The 18,908-nt window shown below is 40.1% G+C and overlaps 2 protein-coding genes across 3 annotated transcripts; both read left to right on the forward strand.

The window, feature by feature from the left end:
* The first annotated feature begins 462 nt into the window (after positions 1-462).
* Positions 463-1,987, forward strand: foxl2l (forkhead box L2-like). Its single transcript, XM_030423615.1, has one exon. It carries the CDS (start codon positions 588-590, stop codon positions 1,356-1,358), a length of 771 nt encoding a protein of 256 aa, XP_030279475.1. The 5' UTR covers positions 463-587; the 3' UTR covers positions 1,359-1,987.
* Positions 1,988-2,653: 666 nt separating this feature from the next.
* Positions 2,654-13,811, forward strand: tmem201 (transmembrane protein 201). Of its 2 annotated transcripts, XM_030423360.1 has the most exons (11): positions 2,654-2,880; positions 3,436-3,556; positions 3,669-3,863; positions 3,962-4,141; positions 4,408-4,772; positions 4,860-5,060; positions 9,241-9,461; positions 10,414-10,476; positions 10,582-10,872; positions 11,094-11,222; positions 11,801-13,811. In XM_030423360.1, exons 1-11 carry the CDS (start codon positions 2,771-2,773, stop codon positions 11,896-11,898), a joined length of 1,974 nt encoding a protein of 657 aa, XP_030279220.1. In that variant the 5' UTR covers positions 2,654-2,770; the 3' UTR covers positions 11,899-13,811. The 2 variants fall into 2 exon arrangements, with proteins under 2 accessions (XP_030279220.1, XP_030279221.1); XM_030423361.1 differs by lacking the exons at positions 9,241-9,461; positions 10,414-10,476; positions 10,582-10,872; positions 11,094-11,222; positions 11,801-13,811 and having other exon boundaries at positions 4,860-8,710.
* The last annotated feature ends 5,097 nt before the right edge of the window (positions 13,812-18,908 follow it).

Genomic DNA, 18,908 nt, shown 5'->3' on the forward strand with positions numbered 1-18,908 from the left:
ATTGGTCGATGACATCATTATCTTTCCCTTTTGTCTTTATAAAGACTGGATACTGCAGAAGAATGAGGATTCTTGTCCAAGACAAAATGGGCCGACAAGAGACTTGGACTAATTGATTTGAGTCACATGTCTGCTTGGAGATCACAAAAATGTACAAACTGTCAAGAATTAAATGATCAAATCTCTAAACGTCAAATTGTCTGTAAAATCGATTATAAAACTGCAAGTTGAACATAACTGTCATTTTAAATGCTGTTAATAAGAGACAGCATTTGACCTCGGGGGCAAATGTTGCAATAATGTTAACAAGGCTCTGGGCGGGGTAATCTTTGATGGGTTCACTCCAGAGTGGGAATATTTGAATTAATGTTACAACACGGTTCTTCAGCATAAACATGCTGCTCAGTAGTCTCTCACAGTGGCATCAACAGTGTGAGAAATCGGCGAGATGAAAGCAGGAGCTGGGTGCTGCGCTCTGCACCTGTGGGAGGAGTGTGTGCACCTGCGGACACTCACTGCGCCGCCTTGCTGAGCGGCACACTGCAGCTTCTTCTTTTTTTGCCCCAGCACAAGCGGACAACTGAGCCATGGACGCAGAGGAGAAACCCCTAGCCGACCAGGGCGTGCAGCTCCTGGACATCAGCTCTAACTCACCCCCACCTGAGCCCGAAGGTGCGCAGGACTCCGAGCAGACGGAGAAGCCGCCGTACTCCTACGTGGCTCTCATCGCCATGGCCATCAAGGAGAGCCGGGACAAGAGGCTGACCCTGGCCGGGATTTACGACTTCATCGTCGAAAAGTTTCCGTACTTTGAGAGAAATAAAAAAGGGTGGCAAAACAGCATAAGACATAATTTATCATTAAATGAGTGTTTTCTGAAGGTGCCCAGGGAGAGCGGAGCGGATAGGAAGGGCAACTTCTGGATGCTGGACCCCGCGTTTGAGGACATGTTCGAGAAGGGGAACTACCGGCGGAGGAGGAGGGTGAGGAAGCCCTTCAGACCCGCGAGCGTGCCTTACCTGAGCGGGAGCCCCGCGGAGTACCCCGAGCATCTCTACCTGCAGCCCTACGTGAGCTCCTGGGGTCTGTCCCAGACCGGATACCCAGCACCCCGCAGCATGTCCCCCAGCCCCCCGGTGAGCTCCTACTGCCCGCCAGCCCACTTCCACCACACCGCCTACTCCGCTTACCACCGCCACCCGCCCGTGCTGGTCCCCCACAACGGGTGTCCCTACGGCGGAGTGACCCAGCCGATGAGCCCGGATGGAGGCACCGTCTCCGTGCCGTGCAACTACCAGCAGTTCACCTCCTACGCGAGGCAGGCGGAGGCGCCGCTCCCTCACCCGTTCGACCTGTGAGGTTTTGATTTGTTTGAGCCGCTGACAGCCATCATTGACTCAAAGTTCACCTGTTTCATCATTTCAGTTCGGCTGTCATTCATGTGTCAGGTAAAGTTAATTATTGGGTAGTTTGACGAGTTTTCAATGTCCTCACTGTTAATTTTTTATTTTTATTTTTTTTTGAAATGGTTAAATGAGCTGGTCATGAATTTGTTCCTGGTAAGTTACTGCTTCATATGCAGATTAATTATTGTCAGCGCTCTGTATTATGCTTCAGAAATGTCACATACCAAGTCTGAACTGCTGGAAGACAGCTGGTTTAAGTCTGAGGCTTAGCTGATGCCCCCTATGTTAAGCAAACTTTACTTAATTTTTTCTTATACTTTTTCTTCTTCTTTTTTTTTTTACATTTGATTGTTTTAATATTTATATATATTTGTCAATAATTTTTGCAGGCCTTTATGTTCGTATTTTTATGTTATTTATTTCTTTTCTCTGGTTTTATTCTTTTCTCCGAGCTGCTATGCAATAGTTTGTGACAGTGAAGCACTGATCAGTTTCCGTGTTATTTGAATGTTTACCTGATGTGAAAAGACGTCATGTTTGTTAAAAATAAAATGCTATTTTTTCATGAAATACTCTCATTGGAATTATTGTTATTGTTATTAATGTTTTTCTTGTTTTCTCTTTTTAATCTCCATTTTCCATTAAGCCCAATCCATTGTATTTTTATTACAACTCCAAATCACGATAAAAGTTAACTCTTGACACTTTTAAATAGATTTATTTTACACAGAGCAGGTCTAGCATTAAAGATCAAGCATTCTGTCTGACTTGAGGATATTAATGTCAGTCATGTCAGTGTTTTTGTCATGACATTAGATAAAATTTCTGTTATACCACATTGATAGAATGAAAATACATCTTTAACTAATGTCTCCGAGCGTAATTACAATTGAAAATAATAATTTAATTGATTTTTTTTAAATCCCGTATCAGGATTTTAAAGCAAGCGAGGGAAAATATGACAGGAACGGTCCCCTGCCACGTTCCAACACTATCATACCCCCCCCCCCCCCCCCCCCCCCCCCGTCTACCACACTACGTGTTGCTTAGAAACAAAAAAACAATGTGGTGGATATCTATTTAGAATAAAGCAATGTACCCAAACAGTCATATTATGGTTAAGATGTATATTTTATATGACACAATTTAATAATGAGTGATTTTAGTGAACAGTAAAGTCGAAAAGAAAGAATAAAAAACATATTGGGACGCGTCCAAGCGATGACGTGTGTTCCGCTTCCGTTACATGGGCGTTAACAAAAGGGGATCCTCTTGCCGCGTGCGCTCTCGCGCCGTGTTTAGCGGTACAGTTACACTACATTTCTCATGTTTTGCTAGTTTATTTACTGCTAATTTCGGTGGAAATGGAGGCGTTTAACCAACTTCTGTTGGAGTATCCTGAGCTAATGTACAGCGGAGTCGGCGCTACGGCGGTCGTCGCAGGCGGAGCGCTGATATACAAGATTGCCACCAGGTAAGTTGAAGGTTTTGTACCGCGGCGTATGTTTTCAGCTAAATCCACGTTATGGGTCCTGCAAGGTACCAAACAGTGTTTGAAATTAACTGCGCGGGTTCATAAATGTGACAATCAAGACATAATTTTGCAAACAGTAAACGTACAAATACATTCCCTACGCTGTAGGAGTCGTCCGTTTGTATATGCTAGCACGACTGCTAACTTTGCTAGCCGTGGTGCTAACTAACTTGATAGTAGATAGTTTTGTGCCACTCACGTTGCGACAAATTGTTTTGACAGTGGGTATGCACGTATTTTAACGGTTTGTTGTGTGCTGTGTACAAAGTGTATGACATATAACCGCATTGTATTGTTTTGTGTCTACGCATTACCGAAATAACACCGCAAACTTTTTCCAGATTGCCATGATTTAACTTAGCCAGTCCACTCAACTTACTCATTATCCACCTCAGCGGCACATATTGTGGGAAATATCTGCACGTCACAAATGCACCTTTCGGTTTAATTAACAGTGTTATGTTGCATCGTGTAAGAACTCCACTTTTTTTATAGGAAGAAGCCGATTCATGCAAATGTGAACTGCTGGTTCTGTAATCAGAACACAGTGGTGCCCTATGGGAACAGGAACTGCTGGGACTGTCCCAACTGTGACCAGTATAATGGCTTCCAGGAGGTGAGTTTCTAAGGTTGAAGTCTTTGCATATCCATACACTTTTTTTCTTGATGCAAGTGCAGTAGGGTTTAAGTCTTTATATCAATCTTGTGTTGATCTGTCTTGTTTTCAGAATGGGGATTACAACAAACCCATCCCAGCTCAGTACATGGAGCACCTGAACCATGGAGTATCTGGTGGCCTCCCCTCATCTGAGACACCCAAGACACTGCAGTTTGTCAACTGTCAGATGCTGCTCTGCAGGAAGTGCAATACCAACCAGTCTGTAAAGATCAAGCAGTTGGCCTCATTTATCCCGAGGGACGATGTAAGTACTGTGCTCCTTTCTTTTCACTATGACACCATCTTTATTGCTACCATGACTTACAACACTAAACACGAAATGTATCATTGTTTGTTCTGTAGGAGAACTACGATGAGGAAATTGAGGCTTACAAGCACCACCTTGAGCAGACCTATAAGTTATGCAGGCCATGTCAGACAGCTGTGGAGTACTACATCAAATATCAAAACAGGCAACTTCGAACAGTGCTTCTAAACCATCAGCTTCGACGCAGCCGGGAATCCGACAAGGGCTTTGTAAAGGTCAGTGCACTCAAAGTCAAATTTACACGAAGCACAGAAAAGATTGTGATATTCTTCCCCTACATCAGTAGTAAGTATAGTCTGAAATGCATATCTTGTTTTGAGACAGTTTAAGTGAGAATGCATATCTGCTTTACTTTCCCAATAAGTATTTTTGCCTTTTTCGAAATATGACATGTCACATTAATTTTTGTGCAGCTTGTAGAATTTCATGTGTCATAAAAATATCAAGGGTCTCAATTAAAAAAACATTATCTCGCCCACAGAGCTCCTATTCTACTTCTTCTCCCATGGGGGTCATCCTCTTGCGGGTCCTCGGCTTCCTGATATGTGCTTTCCTTGTTTCCACATTTTTCGGTGAATTGCCGGACCAGCGTACTTCAACCAGTGGCCCGCAGACACTAAGTGGTGGGGTCATTCCGCCAAAGCCCAAACCCTCCAACGAATCCTCCCCCGACAAGGAAAGTAGTGGAGGCGTGCCTGTGTGGCAGAGTCTGCTGGAGCTGATCCCAGACAAGGCTCAAGAAAATGCCAAGCTGTTGTGGAAGTTCGGAAGAGACAACCAGCTGGCTGTAGTCTCTGTTGGCCTGTTGACTTGTCTCACTGCTATCTTCTTTGCAGGGCCTGTGAGGTAAGCAGTCACCACCTCTGTAATTTCCTTTCCTTTCCAAGGGTCGTCAGACAAACTCTGCAGGCTCATCTGTCGCTGCATTTTCAGGTTGAGGAGAATTGATGCGGTGGCCTCTGTCCTGTGGTTCATTATCCTGTGCCTCTACCTGGCTGAGAGCTACTTTACTGCTGCCTTGGACTGGATGGACACAGCCAAGCTCAGCGCCTTGTCCCTCTGCTGCCTCGTCAGCTTTGCCGCTGCTGTGGCAACTCGCAAACCGCTGGGTCCAAGAAGAGCCCGATATCGAAGGTCAGAATTTGAGCGGTAATGTTATAATTGTGTTTGAAACATGGGATTTTTTACATTTCAAACCAGATCAAAACACATTCATCACCAAGTGTTGCCAATGTCGAAGTACAACTGTACAAAGAGCATGCTGTTTTTAATTCACTGTCTGTTTTTACTTCCCTCTGTTACGGCTGTGTGCGAATGACTGTGAGGTTGTGACATGTCAATGGCAAACTTAAAGCATAGGACTGTGTGTGTTGTCCATGATACGAACAAAAGACTGCTTGCTCAATCACATCAAAACCTCCCCTTCCAGTTCTCACACTCATGGGCTACAGATGCCTGGTGTATTTAATTTCTTAGAGGTTTAAGTAATTTTGTAGTTGGGGGTATTATTGCACAGAAATAAGATTGAATGATATGAAGGTGTCAATGAAAGATATCCTATTTTTGGACCTGGCAGGGAATCTGTCAGGAATCATGTGATCGTAAAGAACCCAACAGTAATAAACAACATAGTGAGAGATAAATATTAAAGCACCTAACAAGTACTAAACTCTGTATTCTTGACTGTACTGGAATGTATAACAGCCTTTTGATTGTATTCATTTATTTATTAATATGCTCTTGTAGCTGTAGGTTTAAAATTATTTACTACCTATCTCACTAACTACAGCTGCATGAAATAATACTCGAGATGTGATTTGTCTAATATTCAACAGTCACATGCCTCCCTCCTGCATCATCTTTCATTTGTGTACGAAGAGTGACCCTGGATATTTCATCAGTCCTCTGAAGTGACTATTTATAACTGTCTGTAAGGAATCTTTTAGGAATACAACATCAGTATTGAAGCAGCTGATCGATTCCTAAAGCACAGCTGGAAAGTCTTTTTACATGTGTGAAGTGGTAACGTTTGTAGTGTAGTGGCTGCCATTGCATTTTTATCCGGACAGCCCACTAAGTACAGACTCTGGTAGTCATGATAAATAGTTGTAACAGATCCTTTTTTCTTTTTTAACAAAAAAACTACATGAATGTTAAAATACAGAAGTGTGCGGGGACTGGTCCATGTGCTAATTGCCATTTGAAAACCCAAACACTTAGCTGCCCGGGGAAGCACTCACTAGTTTATCAATGTATTTCTAAAAATAGTTCAGAGGTTTTGTTGTTTGCAGCTCTGCTCCTGTTGCCAGTATTGTGGTCTTGTGCCTCTGTCAGTTCTATTGGATCATGCTTAATTTTTTTTCCCTCTGCTTCGACATGATGCAGGCCTTTCACTGTAAGCCAGTGATCCCTGCAAAACATTTTTACTTTTTATACTGCACTTGTATTATGTGTCTGTTGCTCCCCTCTGTGCTGTAAGCTGATGCCTAAAAGTGGTACCACCAGGTGACATTTGCTTGAGGTAATCATGTCTCAGTAGTAGTTTCCCGTGGCCTTATACCAGGGCTTGAATATGCAAACATTAAAAAGTGCTCAACACTGCAACTAGATATGGTTATTGGCTGGTCGCATGTAGGTCATGCAAGTATTATTTTGAGTCTAATGTGGGTAATCCATTGCGAGCTGGAAGTCGTTATTTCCAAGTTAGTATTCCCAACTTCAAATCTAAATGCTGAAAAGCTGGTTTAACATATTGGGCCACTAAAAAAGAGGCCGGAGGAGTAGGCTTGTACAGCATGCGTTCAAAGATGTCTGTCAAGCATAAGTCAACTGAATAGAAATGCAAATGGGGACGACAAAGTTGGTGTGACAGCATATAGCACAAACACGACAGAGAAAAATAATGATGAAAGTTTAAAAGGTAATTGATCACTGTGCACCATGCTGTACTTGGATGTCCATTCCTCTGCACTTTTTCATTTTTAGGTCAATAGTTCAGAGTTCAGTAGATTGCAGCATGAGCATCCAAGAGTCTGTTTAATTTAAGGTGTGATATATATAAGTTGTTCCCCTAACATGTTGTGCTCATGAGAGATAAGCCACTACAAACTCAGAAACAGTGGATAAAGATGTCTTTCTTTCTCACATTTGTACAGTTTCAAGGTCCGTCGTATTTTTCATATTCAATTTGAAAACAAATTTGCCCTGGTTGAAATTTGCAGCTAAAAATATTAGACCTGTTTATCTCTTTTGTCGCTTACTTCCAGTTGTACTGAACTCACCTTTGCTAATATTCTAACCTGTTGATGTACTGAAAACACTGGACGTACTTGTTGCATGCCCTAACACCCTGCCAAAATATTTCTTCTTTTGTTTTACTTAATTAAAATGTAGTGAGTACAGGGGGATATTTATACTGTAATGTGAAAAGGTATTACAAACTAATGGCTGTAGACTGTTTGTAGATTGTATTAGTGGGTAGAGTACTATAGCAGTTAAACTGCATTTCATGCTGTCCTGTAGATGGTTATATTCTCATACCACTGCCTTTGGTGCAGTAGTGTCAAAGCTTTAAATTATGATTATTTTTTTTTTCTTTTTCAGCAAGAGTGTTGCCAAATGTAATATACTAAAGATGCTGTTTGTAGGTTATAACAACATCTGATGAAAGCTTTGCAGTGCTTCATAGTCCTGTAGTATCAACCAATAATGACTCGGAATCGCCGTCTTTTTTTATCATTTTATAAATCGCACCATGTTAAAAGCTGCATCTTAATCTCTTAACAAAGATCATATTTAATCAAATTTAAAACGCGCTTTACAACTGTTCTCTAGTACCAATGCTTTATTCTCTCTTGCCTTCATCCTCCCTGATGGAGGTCAATAAAGCCCACCATACTGGAGAATAGTTGTGTGTATTTAAATTTTGATGGACTTGTGTTGAAGCTCAAGCCCGTCGGCATCTCATTGTGTGGCCATGATATTTTTTGGTTTTATGTAAGGTACATTTTTAAAAGTGTTATCTTTGCCAAAGTTTGACATGCTGTGCTAATGAGTTTGTTTGCTATAAACCTTCAGTGTTCATGTTTATTATGCTTTGAAATATGCATAATATTTAGCCAGAGTACCTGCCTACATATATGTGTGTGTGTGTGTGTTTTAGAGAATTCCTGTATTTACCTGATGAGCTGTCTGACTATTGACCTTGATTTGTGTCAAGCATTTAGCTCGAGAAGCACTACATTCAAACTTGTATGTTAACCATAAGTTTAAGGTGCCATTTAAAAACATATTTGTAGTGTTTTAGTGATCGCTGTAGAACCTTTTTACTAATAGAGCTGTGAATGTTACTGTTTTTACCGCACTGTGTTATCAATGATATCCAATATGTAGCTAACAAATGTGATCGTGTCACACCTAAGTGTTTTAGAAGTGTGTGTGCGTTTTAGACGTGTGTTGCAGAAACACTAAAAACTCAATACTTTGAAAGTTTACTCTGCCAAATTTGAGTAGTTTTTTAGACATTTCAAGCAGCAATTTGCCCGTCAAAGTATGAATAAGCTAATTAAATATATCACAGTTTGATCAGTAACTGTGTTTGTATGAATTCTGTAGCAGCCTGGAGGTCCGTCCATGTGGAAAGGTTTCCTGCAACATACCCAATAAAACATGCTGTCTGTTGAGTGCTGAAATTGAGTGTCTTGCTTTGAATGTGAGGCTTCAATTTAAACACTTTGTAGGAATGCTTGCTGTACATGGAATTTAATAAACTACTAGTAAACGGATATGACTTCTCTGTTTGTTTTCGACACAAACACACCATCGGATCTACCTGTGAAGGTTTCTCTTCAGTTTCAGACAGAGTTGACTTTTCCACACAGCATTGAAGTTCACGGAAAACTCAGCTTGTTAGTAAGGGCTGCTGTGATTCTTTTCTTCCCCTAGAATTATGAAGCTTGATCTGCACTGAATAGAAACTACTAAACCATGTCTGTTTGTTATGAAAATGTGAGAGCGTTGAGCTGTATTGCTGGGCAGCATTTCTCCTGGAGCTTTCTGACTGCAGGCACTGTCAGCTGCTGCGTGTGTCCCGACAGCTGCAGCAAGATTTCTCCAACAGCCTTGCTGTAGCTGCTGTCGTTTGATAAGTGCTTGCATTAAATTGTTGTCAGAGCTGTACGCTTCTTAGTTTGTGTATTGATTTGATTTCAGATATCAACAGTTGTGTGGAGCAGATGAGTAGATACTTTATACATAAAATCACAAATTGAAATTTGATTTGGGTAGTAGACCGTTCATTGCTCTTGTGTTGCAGATACCTTGCAGGTAGCTCTGCAGCCCCCCCGTTCAGCAGCCAGTCTCCTTTCCTGTCTCCTGACCTGGCAGACTCCTTCATCCCCGCCCCGCCCCCCAACCTCTCACAGCTTATCAACCGCCAACAGACTTCTCACGAGCGCAAGGCATCCCCCTCCTCTTTGCCTGGGCGCCTCAACAGAGCCCTCAGCCTCGGCACGATCCCCTCCCTCAGCAGGACAGGTAACTCTAGAATTGTTTTCTTCAGTTGGAGTGAATGAAATGTTAGTAATTTGATGCTGGCAGATCTATGCATTCTTTCTTCTGATGTTCCAATCTGTCTATGCATTGTGATTTGTTTATTAGAACTGTATGCCATGTCATTTTGTGCTCAACCCCCCCCCTCCCCCAAGTCGCTCATCACAGATGGGAATATCCAGCCCTCTTCTGCCTATTGTCTTTGTTGCATGACTTCCCACAGCTGCTCAGACATGTTCTATCTTGAGTTGTTTGTCCAGTGTGGTTTCTTGCATACTGACATGATTTATTTTTGATAAGATTCACTAGCTTTGCTTTTCTTTCTGGCTCCTATGTGCTTATGCTGGGTTTTTTTTTTCATTTTTGTTTCTTTAAAAAACATAAAATCTTCATTAAAAAAGTGGAAGCTTCATTAAGTTTCTAACACACTGCAATTTCTCTACTTATCTGTATGTCAGCATTCCCAAGTTTCTGAGAGTTTTTGCACATAAATAGACAACATTTTGACAAATAGAAATGGCTCATTGAAAGTGCTTGAATTAATGCATTTTGTACGAGAATAACATTTGGAGTCCTTTGATTCAGTTGTTAACCCGGAGGCTCTGTAAAGCCCAACAGGAAATTCTCAGCGTTGTAACAGTAATTAGCTCTGTGTCTCAAACAATATTATGTTTGGTCCTTGAGTTTAAGGATTGCATGTTGCATAATGGAAAAAGTGCGTTTTAACATTTATAATGAAAATAATGATATTACAGACGACCCTAAGAGGTCACCCCTAACCTTTTAAGTTGTCGTGTCAACATGACGCTGCCTATGTTTAGGTTTAAGTAGGTTGAGCTCAGCCTTATCTGGAGTTCAGTTTCTGACTGACTGACTAATATTTGTTTAAGGAAGGTCTTGGAATGTTGTTGTGCTGAATTGTATTTCTTTTTTTCAGATTCCGGTTACTTGTTTAGCGGAAGCAGACCAGCTTCACAGTACAAAGACTCCCCCTCTTCAGGTATTTATTCCGATCGTTTTGTGATCTCAACTCATCCCTGTGTTCACAACTCCACTAACACTTCTAGAGTACTTGTTTGACATTTCACTGCTTTTCTTGGCCCAGACTACTTCTCGCTGAAGTCTGGGAGCCGCCCATCATCCCCGGGCCCCTCTCCAACTCCTTCAGTAGCTGGGTCGGTTACATCCAGTTCAGGTTCTGCCAGACATCGGCGCCCCCTCATCAGCCCTGCACGCCTCAACATCAGTGGCCAGAGGCTCCGGCTTTTTTCAGCAGAGCCAGAACCCACGCTCATGTCCCCACCTGTGTCTCCGTCACACTTCCTCGTGGAGCAGAGCTCTTCCATCTACAGCGGCTGCTTTTCACATGACATATCACCCTTCCAAAGCCAAAATGGTACGTACAGCTACAGCTACACTGTTAAAAGTAAAATGTTTGTTAGGTGGTTGTAATAAAATGCATTGTTGTGTCATTCATAATACCACCACCAGATGGCAAAGTAAAACATTCTCAAGTCCTACAGTAATGGGGAGAAAAGATTTCACATTCATTAATAACTTCATGTTTAGGCGTTTTTATCTATGCCATAATGATTTACTGGTTTCATCTCTTTGCAGATTTGAGTTCTTTGTTGAGAGACGGCACAGTGATTGAAGAGGACGAGAGGCGGGGCAGCTCCTCAGAGTCCTCAGCATGCCTGGTTGGTACAACTACACAGGGGCTAGAGAGCACCCCTCCTCCGAAAGGTAACGGTCTGATTTTAACATGACCGGAGGACCCTTTGTCCTAAATTGTGTTAAATATTGGTGGCATGACTTTTGTCTAATGTAACATCATCTTGGTCCCGGGGCTTTATTTGTTTGTTTGTTGTTTAATCAATACCTTTTGGAGGGAAATTTTGCCAAGAAACCAATAAAACAGTCTGTAACACTTTACAATTACAATCATTAGTAAATGGTAAATGTTTATTTAAGTAAACCTGAGTAAATAGTAATTGAACTGTTAACACTATATGTTATTGAGCAATTCTAATGCCCTATAGTTTATAGTATTATAGTCAGAATCCAAATGTTGGTGGATGAGCTGTGCAGTATTTAACCTTTTACAAATTGTTAACGTCAGTTGCAACTTTAAGCCAAACAATTGCTTAACAGATGGTTTTAAAGCAATTCATTGTTTGTTAACAGGAAAACAACTAACTACACTTTAATTGACTAAGTAAAGCATTTACTAAATATAGTTATTATAAAGTGTTCCCAAATAAAAGTGAAGACAAATCTGTTATGAACGATGACTTTAATCAGCTTTTTTGTGAAATCTGCAGGTTTTGTGAGGCGTCTCATCTGGCCGGGACTTTTACTGATGAGCCTGGCTTCAAACCTGCTGTTTGCCGGCCTCTACGTCTACCACAACTGGGGATGAAAGGTTCACGAGTCTCCTGCTGCTGTTCTCTTGTGATCTGCAGAGTGAGTTGGCCTCTGTCGAGTCCATTGACCTGAAGGTCACTCAGCAACACCAGAAAACATCATCTTTCTGGCAGTTGGTTACGTCTTAGGGAGAGCACAGATGTCAGCTGACAGATTTTCAGCACCGTACCTCCATGCGATTGGAGTTTCAAGAAGACAGTATGGTAAAAATGAATATCAAGTGATTCATGACGGCTTGAAAAAATATTTTGGCTTCTGTGGCATGGCATTGTTTTGCCTTGGTTTGTCACTGCTCCTCTATGAACACAGGTGCATGTGTAATTGATTTAAAAGGCTCAAGTGTTGTACTGATGCTTGTTGGCATTTTAAATACTGGTCTGTGAAATGTGCAATTGTCATGTACTGTTCAGTCGATGCTGCTCAGACACAGAGGGCCATGTCTTATCTACTTACTGTGACTGTGTAGCGTACATCGAATCTCCCCAGTGGAGAATACTTTTTTGTTAGTCAAAAATTTGAGGACATAGAGGAGCAAGTTAAGCCTGTGCTGTATTGATGCAGTTTTGAAATTTGTACAGTTTCTTTGTAGTGTCACATTTTCACAGCGCTGGTGTTTTCCATTGCCTTTTCTATGTATATTCAGATGGGACAAAGTGGTTTGTCAAACTCTGTCCTGATGTTTTGTTACACAGTTTCAAGCCAACATTTTTAATATTAAGGTCATATATATCTCATAACAAATGACACATGTTGCAGTCACTCACTACAGAAATAAACTGTTTAATGTTCTGTTATATCTTATAGATATCTTGTTCACAGCTCGTTTGTTAGGGGTAGAACTCCTAAGCTAAGTGCAATATAAAAAGTTGTTGCTTCCAATTTTTAACAAGAAATGTTCATATTTATATGATATTTACAAAAGAAAGGCTTCTGATAGATTTACTTCTAACTGGGCTGTGAACACATTTTTCCTGTATAACTTTTAGTCAAACACCTGCATATTAAATTAAAATGATTTTGCACTTGTCCTTTCCTTTGTGTTTGGTTGTGTTGTATTTTTGAATTGTTCTATTGTAGATGAAGAGCACAGATTTTTGATTATTGTGCGTATATGTTGAACATGAAAGTAACAAAGTTGTACATTTTGGTCATGTGTAAGATATGTGTAAACGGTTTACAATTGGCTTGTTTTGCTTTTTTGTTTAAAAGTCACATGTTAATCGTTTGGATGTCAATTTTCAAATTGTTGACTGAACGTGCACTGGGTCATGTGGTTTTGTCACACACCAAATGCAAATTTTAATTGGTATTCATTTAAAATGCATTTGCATTTTTGAAGTTATTTTGAGCCAAAGTAATAATTAATGAAACTAATGTAAAAGAGAATTTCTGAGAAAACTGAAACTTGCTACTGAAAAAAATCTAAATGACTGGGAATTGTCCAGTGATAGTTTAGAAAACTATCAGAAGACAATTATGAATAATAGTTATTGAATACTATTGTGACCTCTAACATACTGTATAGACTTTTTTGTACTTGATGTGTAACCTGGTGTCTTTGAGGAATAATGCACATGTTGAATTTTCCCGAATGAGACGAACCTGAATGTTTTTTTTCAGTTAAAGATGAATTTAATTTATTTCTGAATTTAAATTCAAAGTGGAGTTGAAGAATATTGTCCTTTTTCCTCTGGACTTCACATCACCATGAGTCTCTGACTAGAAGAATTAATTTATATTCTGTTAAATCTTTTCACTGATTGTTTGAAGGGTTGTTATGCCACTGTGTTCTGCAATGCAAATGTTTGTCTGCAAAAGCTGTTTGGTCTGTGTGATTGTAAGAAACAACATTGCCTTGTTTCATCTGGACCCATACTTTTTTAATAAAGTATTTTTTCTCCTAATCTATTTATTTTTTTGTAATTTATTAAGAAGCTTCTCTCTTCTCTCGGTTTTCTAGATGAGGTGTTAGCCTAAAGCTTTGTTTAGTTCGCCCCCCTCTGGAGCTGATGGCACCTGCAATTTATCTCCCGCAGCTTTTTCCCTCTTGAGGCTTTTCTTCAGTCTGAAGATGAGTCTTCCAGAATGCTGTCTGGCTCGGTAAACTTCATCACCCAGTGTACATTGAAGCCTTGAGGGAAGTCAGACATCTGAACTGTTGCCATAGCAATGAAAGACTGAATTTGACAAGGTGAATGAGGCAGCAAGTAGAAGTGCATTATTGACAAAGCAGTCAAGGGCGAACAAAAGAAGCTTCTATGGATTTGGATAAATAACGCAATCATTAGTTTGTTGAGATAGGTGTAGAGGCTCACTGTTTATACCCACTAATATCCTTCCCCACATCACCGATACTGTCAAACTCAACACAGTCCAGTTTATAGTGCAAACTTAAAGCTGGGAAACATTTATATGTGGCTGCTGTAAAAGTAAGAATGTGTATTTATTTCCCCCCTCAACAATACAATCCACTTGTGCACGTCAGTAAAGTGATCACATGACTACTAACAGTAATTTTATCCCCTTTTCAGTTTTGTAAGTTGTGTGTACATCCCTGCAAACTCATGAAATAATACAAAATAAACATTTATAATAAATGGACTGTGATTTCAATTGCTAGAGTAACTGCTAACTGCTGCTAACAGTAGCTGCTATTAGCGAGGTGGCTCAGTTAACCGTGCAGCTAGCAGTCCAGACTATGAGTTCAGAGAAGGACCATGGAGTGTTGGTGTTTACAACGCCAGTAACGTTGGAATGGACGGTTCAGTGCTAGCTGGTTAACATGCAAACTTCAGTAGATGGCTCTGCAACAAACTACACAGACGTCATAACTGTTCTGTTTTAAGTAAAAACTCTTACATATTGCACCTCAAGAGAACATTTTGTTATTTTCATCAAACCTTTTGCTGGTGGTCCGATATACAAATACCAGGTCTTTGTATGAATTATTCTGTTCTTGAAAATGATGAAATGGCTTTCTACTTAAGTTGTGTTTAATAACCTACATTTCTATCTGTCACCCTAAACGGAGCTCTTGTGGTTGTCCGTATTAAACTAGTTCTCAGTTACTGTTGCAGGTTCCCTATTTGCTTGTTCAATAAGAGCCTCCCCTCCTCTGTGACCATCAGATCACCTTTCCCCTTTGCAAAGCTTGACCAGTATTTCCCTCTCTAAAGGAGAGAGCCCAAGCCTTACATTCAACCACTAAGCCTCTACCAAGGATGGAAAGGAGTCTACAAGAAGAATAAATGACAACTGTTGAAAAAAACCAGGGACATGCAAAAAGTCTCACATAACTGTACTTTACACCAAAGATCCTTTTCGAATGATCGTTTTTGTTGTCACACCCTTCCAACAGCTCCAATCTCAACTCTTATCTAAAACCTATGAACTATTTTCCAAATTCATTTTTCTAAAGCTGACCTTCAAACTCGTGTCTGCGTGTCAGAGCCAGCGCCTATGAAACTGAAAACTTGCTTTCTGCATATGATTCTCTGTCTTGTCATCAGGTGTTGAATTACTCTACGCCTCTGTTTAAAAATGAGTGATGGCACAGGAGGTACGCACGATTAGACACAGTGGTGCTTTGAGCTAACATGCAAACAGTGACAAAGCTAAAGGGATCAGATTAGAAGATATGTTTCATAACTGTCTGTTCAGTGTGAAGCTGAAACAGCAGCCGGTTGGTTAAGATCAGCTCAGATTCAGCTCGCCTGGCTCTGTCTCCACATGAAGACCTCAGTGACTGACACATCATTTGTTTCATTCATACAAAAAGCAAACTGGCAGGAAAAGAACGGGCAATCCTTAATGAGTTATCACACTCTCTCCTCTTTGAAATGATTCGTTTGATAATCATTTATTGAGAATCATATAGTAACTTTTGTAACCTCTGATGTAAGACGTGAAGTGTACAGTGTGCTCCATGTTTTAACTGAGTTTCTATACAGAGGAGAATCTTGCAGATCAACATATCACAGTGTAGGCGTTTATCTGTTACTGGACATTTGCTTTCCTGTTCGTAGGTAGAGAACTGAATGTTCCAGATGAGTAGAGGCTACATCAGGCTTCCTTGCTGCTTACATGGAAGGACTTATCGCTGCAGCCGGACTGAACTTACACAATAACTGCTGTAAATAATGGTGCGGTGTGTGTGACAACAAGGAGCACATTGTACATTTCATATGCCTAGATTTAGAGGTTATGAATGTCAAAATACAGTATAGGTTTAAATAAATCAGTAGTACAATAATACATTCTAATGTGACATTGTAACCACAGATCCCTCATACCTTCCAGTATAGCTCTGTTTAGAAAAAACTCATGAACTGAGCTGTGCCTCACTTCTACTTTTGTGTATTCATATTAATTTTCTTCTCACTGTCGGTGATGTTGTGAGGCACTTTGCTGTTAAAATATGCATATTTGACTGTAACTCTTTTAATGTTGCTGTAGAGTGATTTGTTTTACAATTGACACAGACACAAAAATGATGTCTGGAGGGATGATTTACAAAACTAAGCGTAAAAATATCTATTCGCAGTTCTGTCATTCGCCTTTATGTTTGTTTTTGTGTTGTACGTCATTGTGAAGCGTTGTTTTTTCCATTTTTTTTTACTATCTTGGGCATTTCTACCCCGTTTTATCCAAATCAACACAAAGGCAAATGCATCTGAAAAGCGTAGCGCAGAGTTTAAATTAACCTTTGTCTATTGTCTAAAGCATTGCTTCTCCAGGAAGCCAAGACCCCCGTGTTAGTCCCCGACAGAACCGCAGGTAAGTGACAGTAAACAGGTCACACATCCGAAACCATAATCAACCTAATAATAATGTGTTCACTCATTGTCAGGGTATATCTTGATATTTGAGTGTTTGGTGTTTAGTTGCACTGAAAAACATTACCACCTCTGGTGATGGCTGTAGTTGTGTGTGTATTTCTGTGTGTTATAGAACCACTGGTTTCCAGTTAGGCTGTTAGATACCAGTAAATTAGTTAAGTTGTACCTGCAGTTTCATTTAAACCCCCAGTTCAAGTGATCTAAACTCTGTGACCCTCACTGTTTTTGGGCTCTTGGTCGTTGGAGCTCCTATCAACAGTTCCAATCGTCGGCAGATAGAGAACCAACAGACGAACGGTTCAACTGTAACTTGTTTACTGTCTCGGTTGTTTTCTGTGCAGTCGGCTGACTGTTCAGGGGAGAAGGGTGGGAAGCAGGTTCGTACTTTCAGAGTCTGCAGCTCTGGCCAAAAGTTTCTCTTCTGCACAATCACTTCCTGTTTTCACCAGCTGGTCTAGAGTGCACTCACAAACACACGCGCTGTGTTTTTCAAAATACATGAGCTGAGACTGCCAGATATAATGTGCTCATGGCAGTAGCCTCTAAGACGGCATTCAACAGGAAACCAGAGTTTTCAGAGGTTTAGACCACCAAGACTCAGAGAGCGTATGGAGGATTAACACCTGCAAACCAAACTAACATACAAACAGCTCACAGATAAATATATGTAGTATGTTTTTATCCACCTGTGACGTGTCTTACCGAGATATAATCTGGCAAAAGGTATCAAGTCTTTATGCGTGACATAGCTGAGAGTAAGCAGCTGTAATATAGTGCTGCTGCTGGTGGCCCCTCAATTTCCCCTTTTCACAGGAGTGCTACTGTGGTTTGTGTTCCACTTCTAGTAGAGTGGTCTCATTGTTCAGTATTGTTTCAAACCTGAAATGATCACAAGTCTCATGGCTTCTGTATGGAGATATGAGAAAGGAAGCCTGGTTCCCCACCAGAGTTTCAGCTAAAATACAGACGTAAGACTCTTTAAAATAACTATTGACTGATATCAACAGTAAAGCTCACTGTGGATGATGGTGAAGACTTTGACTCACACAGCATGTCGTATATTTTAGATCAATATCGGTTTTATTTGTGAAAAAGTTGAACTTTTTTTGAAAATGGTATATTTATTATCTCTTCATGTTTATTTATGTACATTTTGGAATTCATACATAAATACAATGCACCATCTTCTTTTATGAAAGGTTTATGAAGGGTTGCATATTCTTTAATGCACATTTGCAGGAGGTTCATATGCACAATTTAACTTCCTTTTAAACCAAAATAGACAAACTGCAGCAGGCTGGACTCTCTGAAGTGACACTACAGTACCAGGAAATTTACTTAGCCTCCATCTAACTTACAAGAACTCTGAAAACTAGGAGACACCTCTGGTCTATTTTGAGTCGGAGCGTGTTAGACATGTGAAACTTGCAATAGTGGAAGGAAGACAAGGGGAGAAAGTACCTACTGTACTCTTTACATACCAAATATTCTCATTTAACCAATTCAACAAATGTTCTTCTATGATAATCATTGACTAGAGATGATTTATTAATGATTAATCAGCTCACTGTTTTTCTTGATTCATTGATTCATTATTTTTTATAAAGTCACAATGATAATTAAAACATATTCGAATGGCTTGTTCTTTCCAACCAACAGTCCAATTCAGTGGAGGAACCAAACACATTTACTGAAGTACTGTTGTCAAACTTTTATGTACTAGAACTTTACTAGCGTATCTCCATTTGATGTCAGTTTATACTTCTGTTCCACCACATGTCAGAGAAATGTTATACTTTTTACTCCTTAAATTCAATCGTCAGTGATTAGTCACTTTTATATACAGAACGTGTGATCTCTTTGTGACATATCTATAAAATCAGTGAAGTATCCAAGAGTCACACTGTTAAGTAAAATAATTTTATATTAAATGTTGTGTCCAGCAAAAAAAAAAAATGTTGTATCAAAAGTACAAGTAACTAAAGTTCTCAAATTAATTTAGCCGGTAAAAAGCACAATATTTGTGTGTAGGTGTGGAGTGGTTATATACAGTACTAGAAAATAGAAGTACAAAGTACAAGTACCTCAAAGTTCAGTTTTTAAGCATAGTATTTGAGTAAATGTACTTAGTTACATTCCACCACTGTATAAAACGGATGAAAAGTAA

This window comes from Sparus aurata, chromosome 7 (assembly GCF_900880675.1).
Source record: "Sparus aurata chromosome 7, fSpaAur1.1, whole genome shotgun sequence".
NCBI classification, from domain to species: Eukaryota; Metazoa; Chordata; class Actinopteri; order Spariformes; family Sparidae; genus Sparus; species Sparus aurata.

Excerpts from the sequence above, each read along its gene's own strand:
- foxl2l (XM_030423615.1), top strand. The coding sequence starts at position 588 with ATGGACGCAGAGGAGAAACCCCTAGCCGACCAGGGCGTGCAGCTCCTG.
- tmem201 (XM_030423360.1), top strand. The coding sequence starts at position 2,771 with ATGGAGGCGTTTAACCAACTTCTGTTGGAGTATCCTGAGCTAATGTAC. Across the intron at positions 3,557-3,668 it reads AGTATAATGGCTTCCAGGAG|AATGGGGATTACAACAAACC; the intron begins GTGAGTTTCTAA and ends TCTTGTTTTCAG. Across the intron at positions 3,864-3,961 it reads CATTTATCCCGAGGGACGAT|GAGAACTACGATGAGGAAAT; the intron begins GTAAGTACTGTG and ends TTTGTTCTGTAG.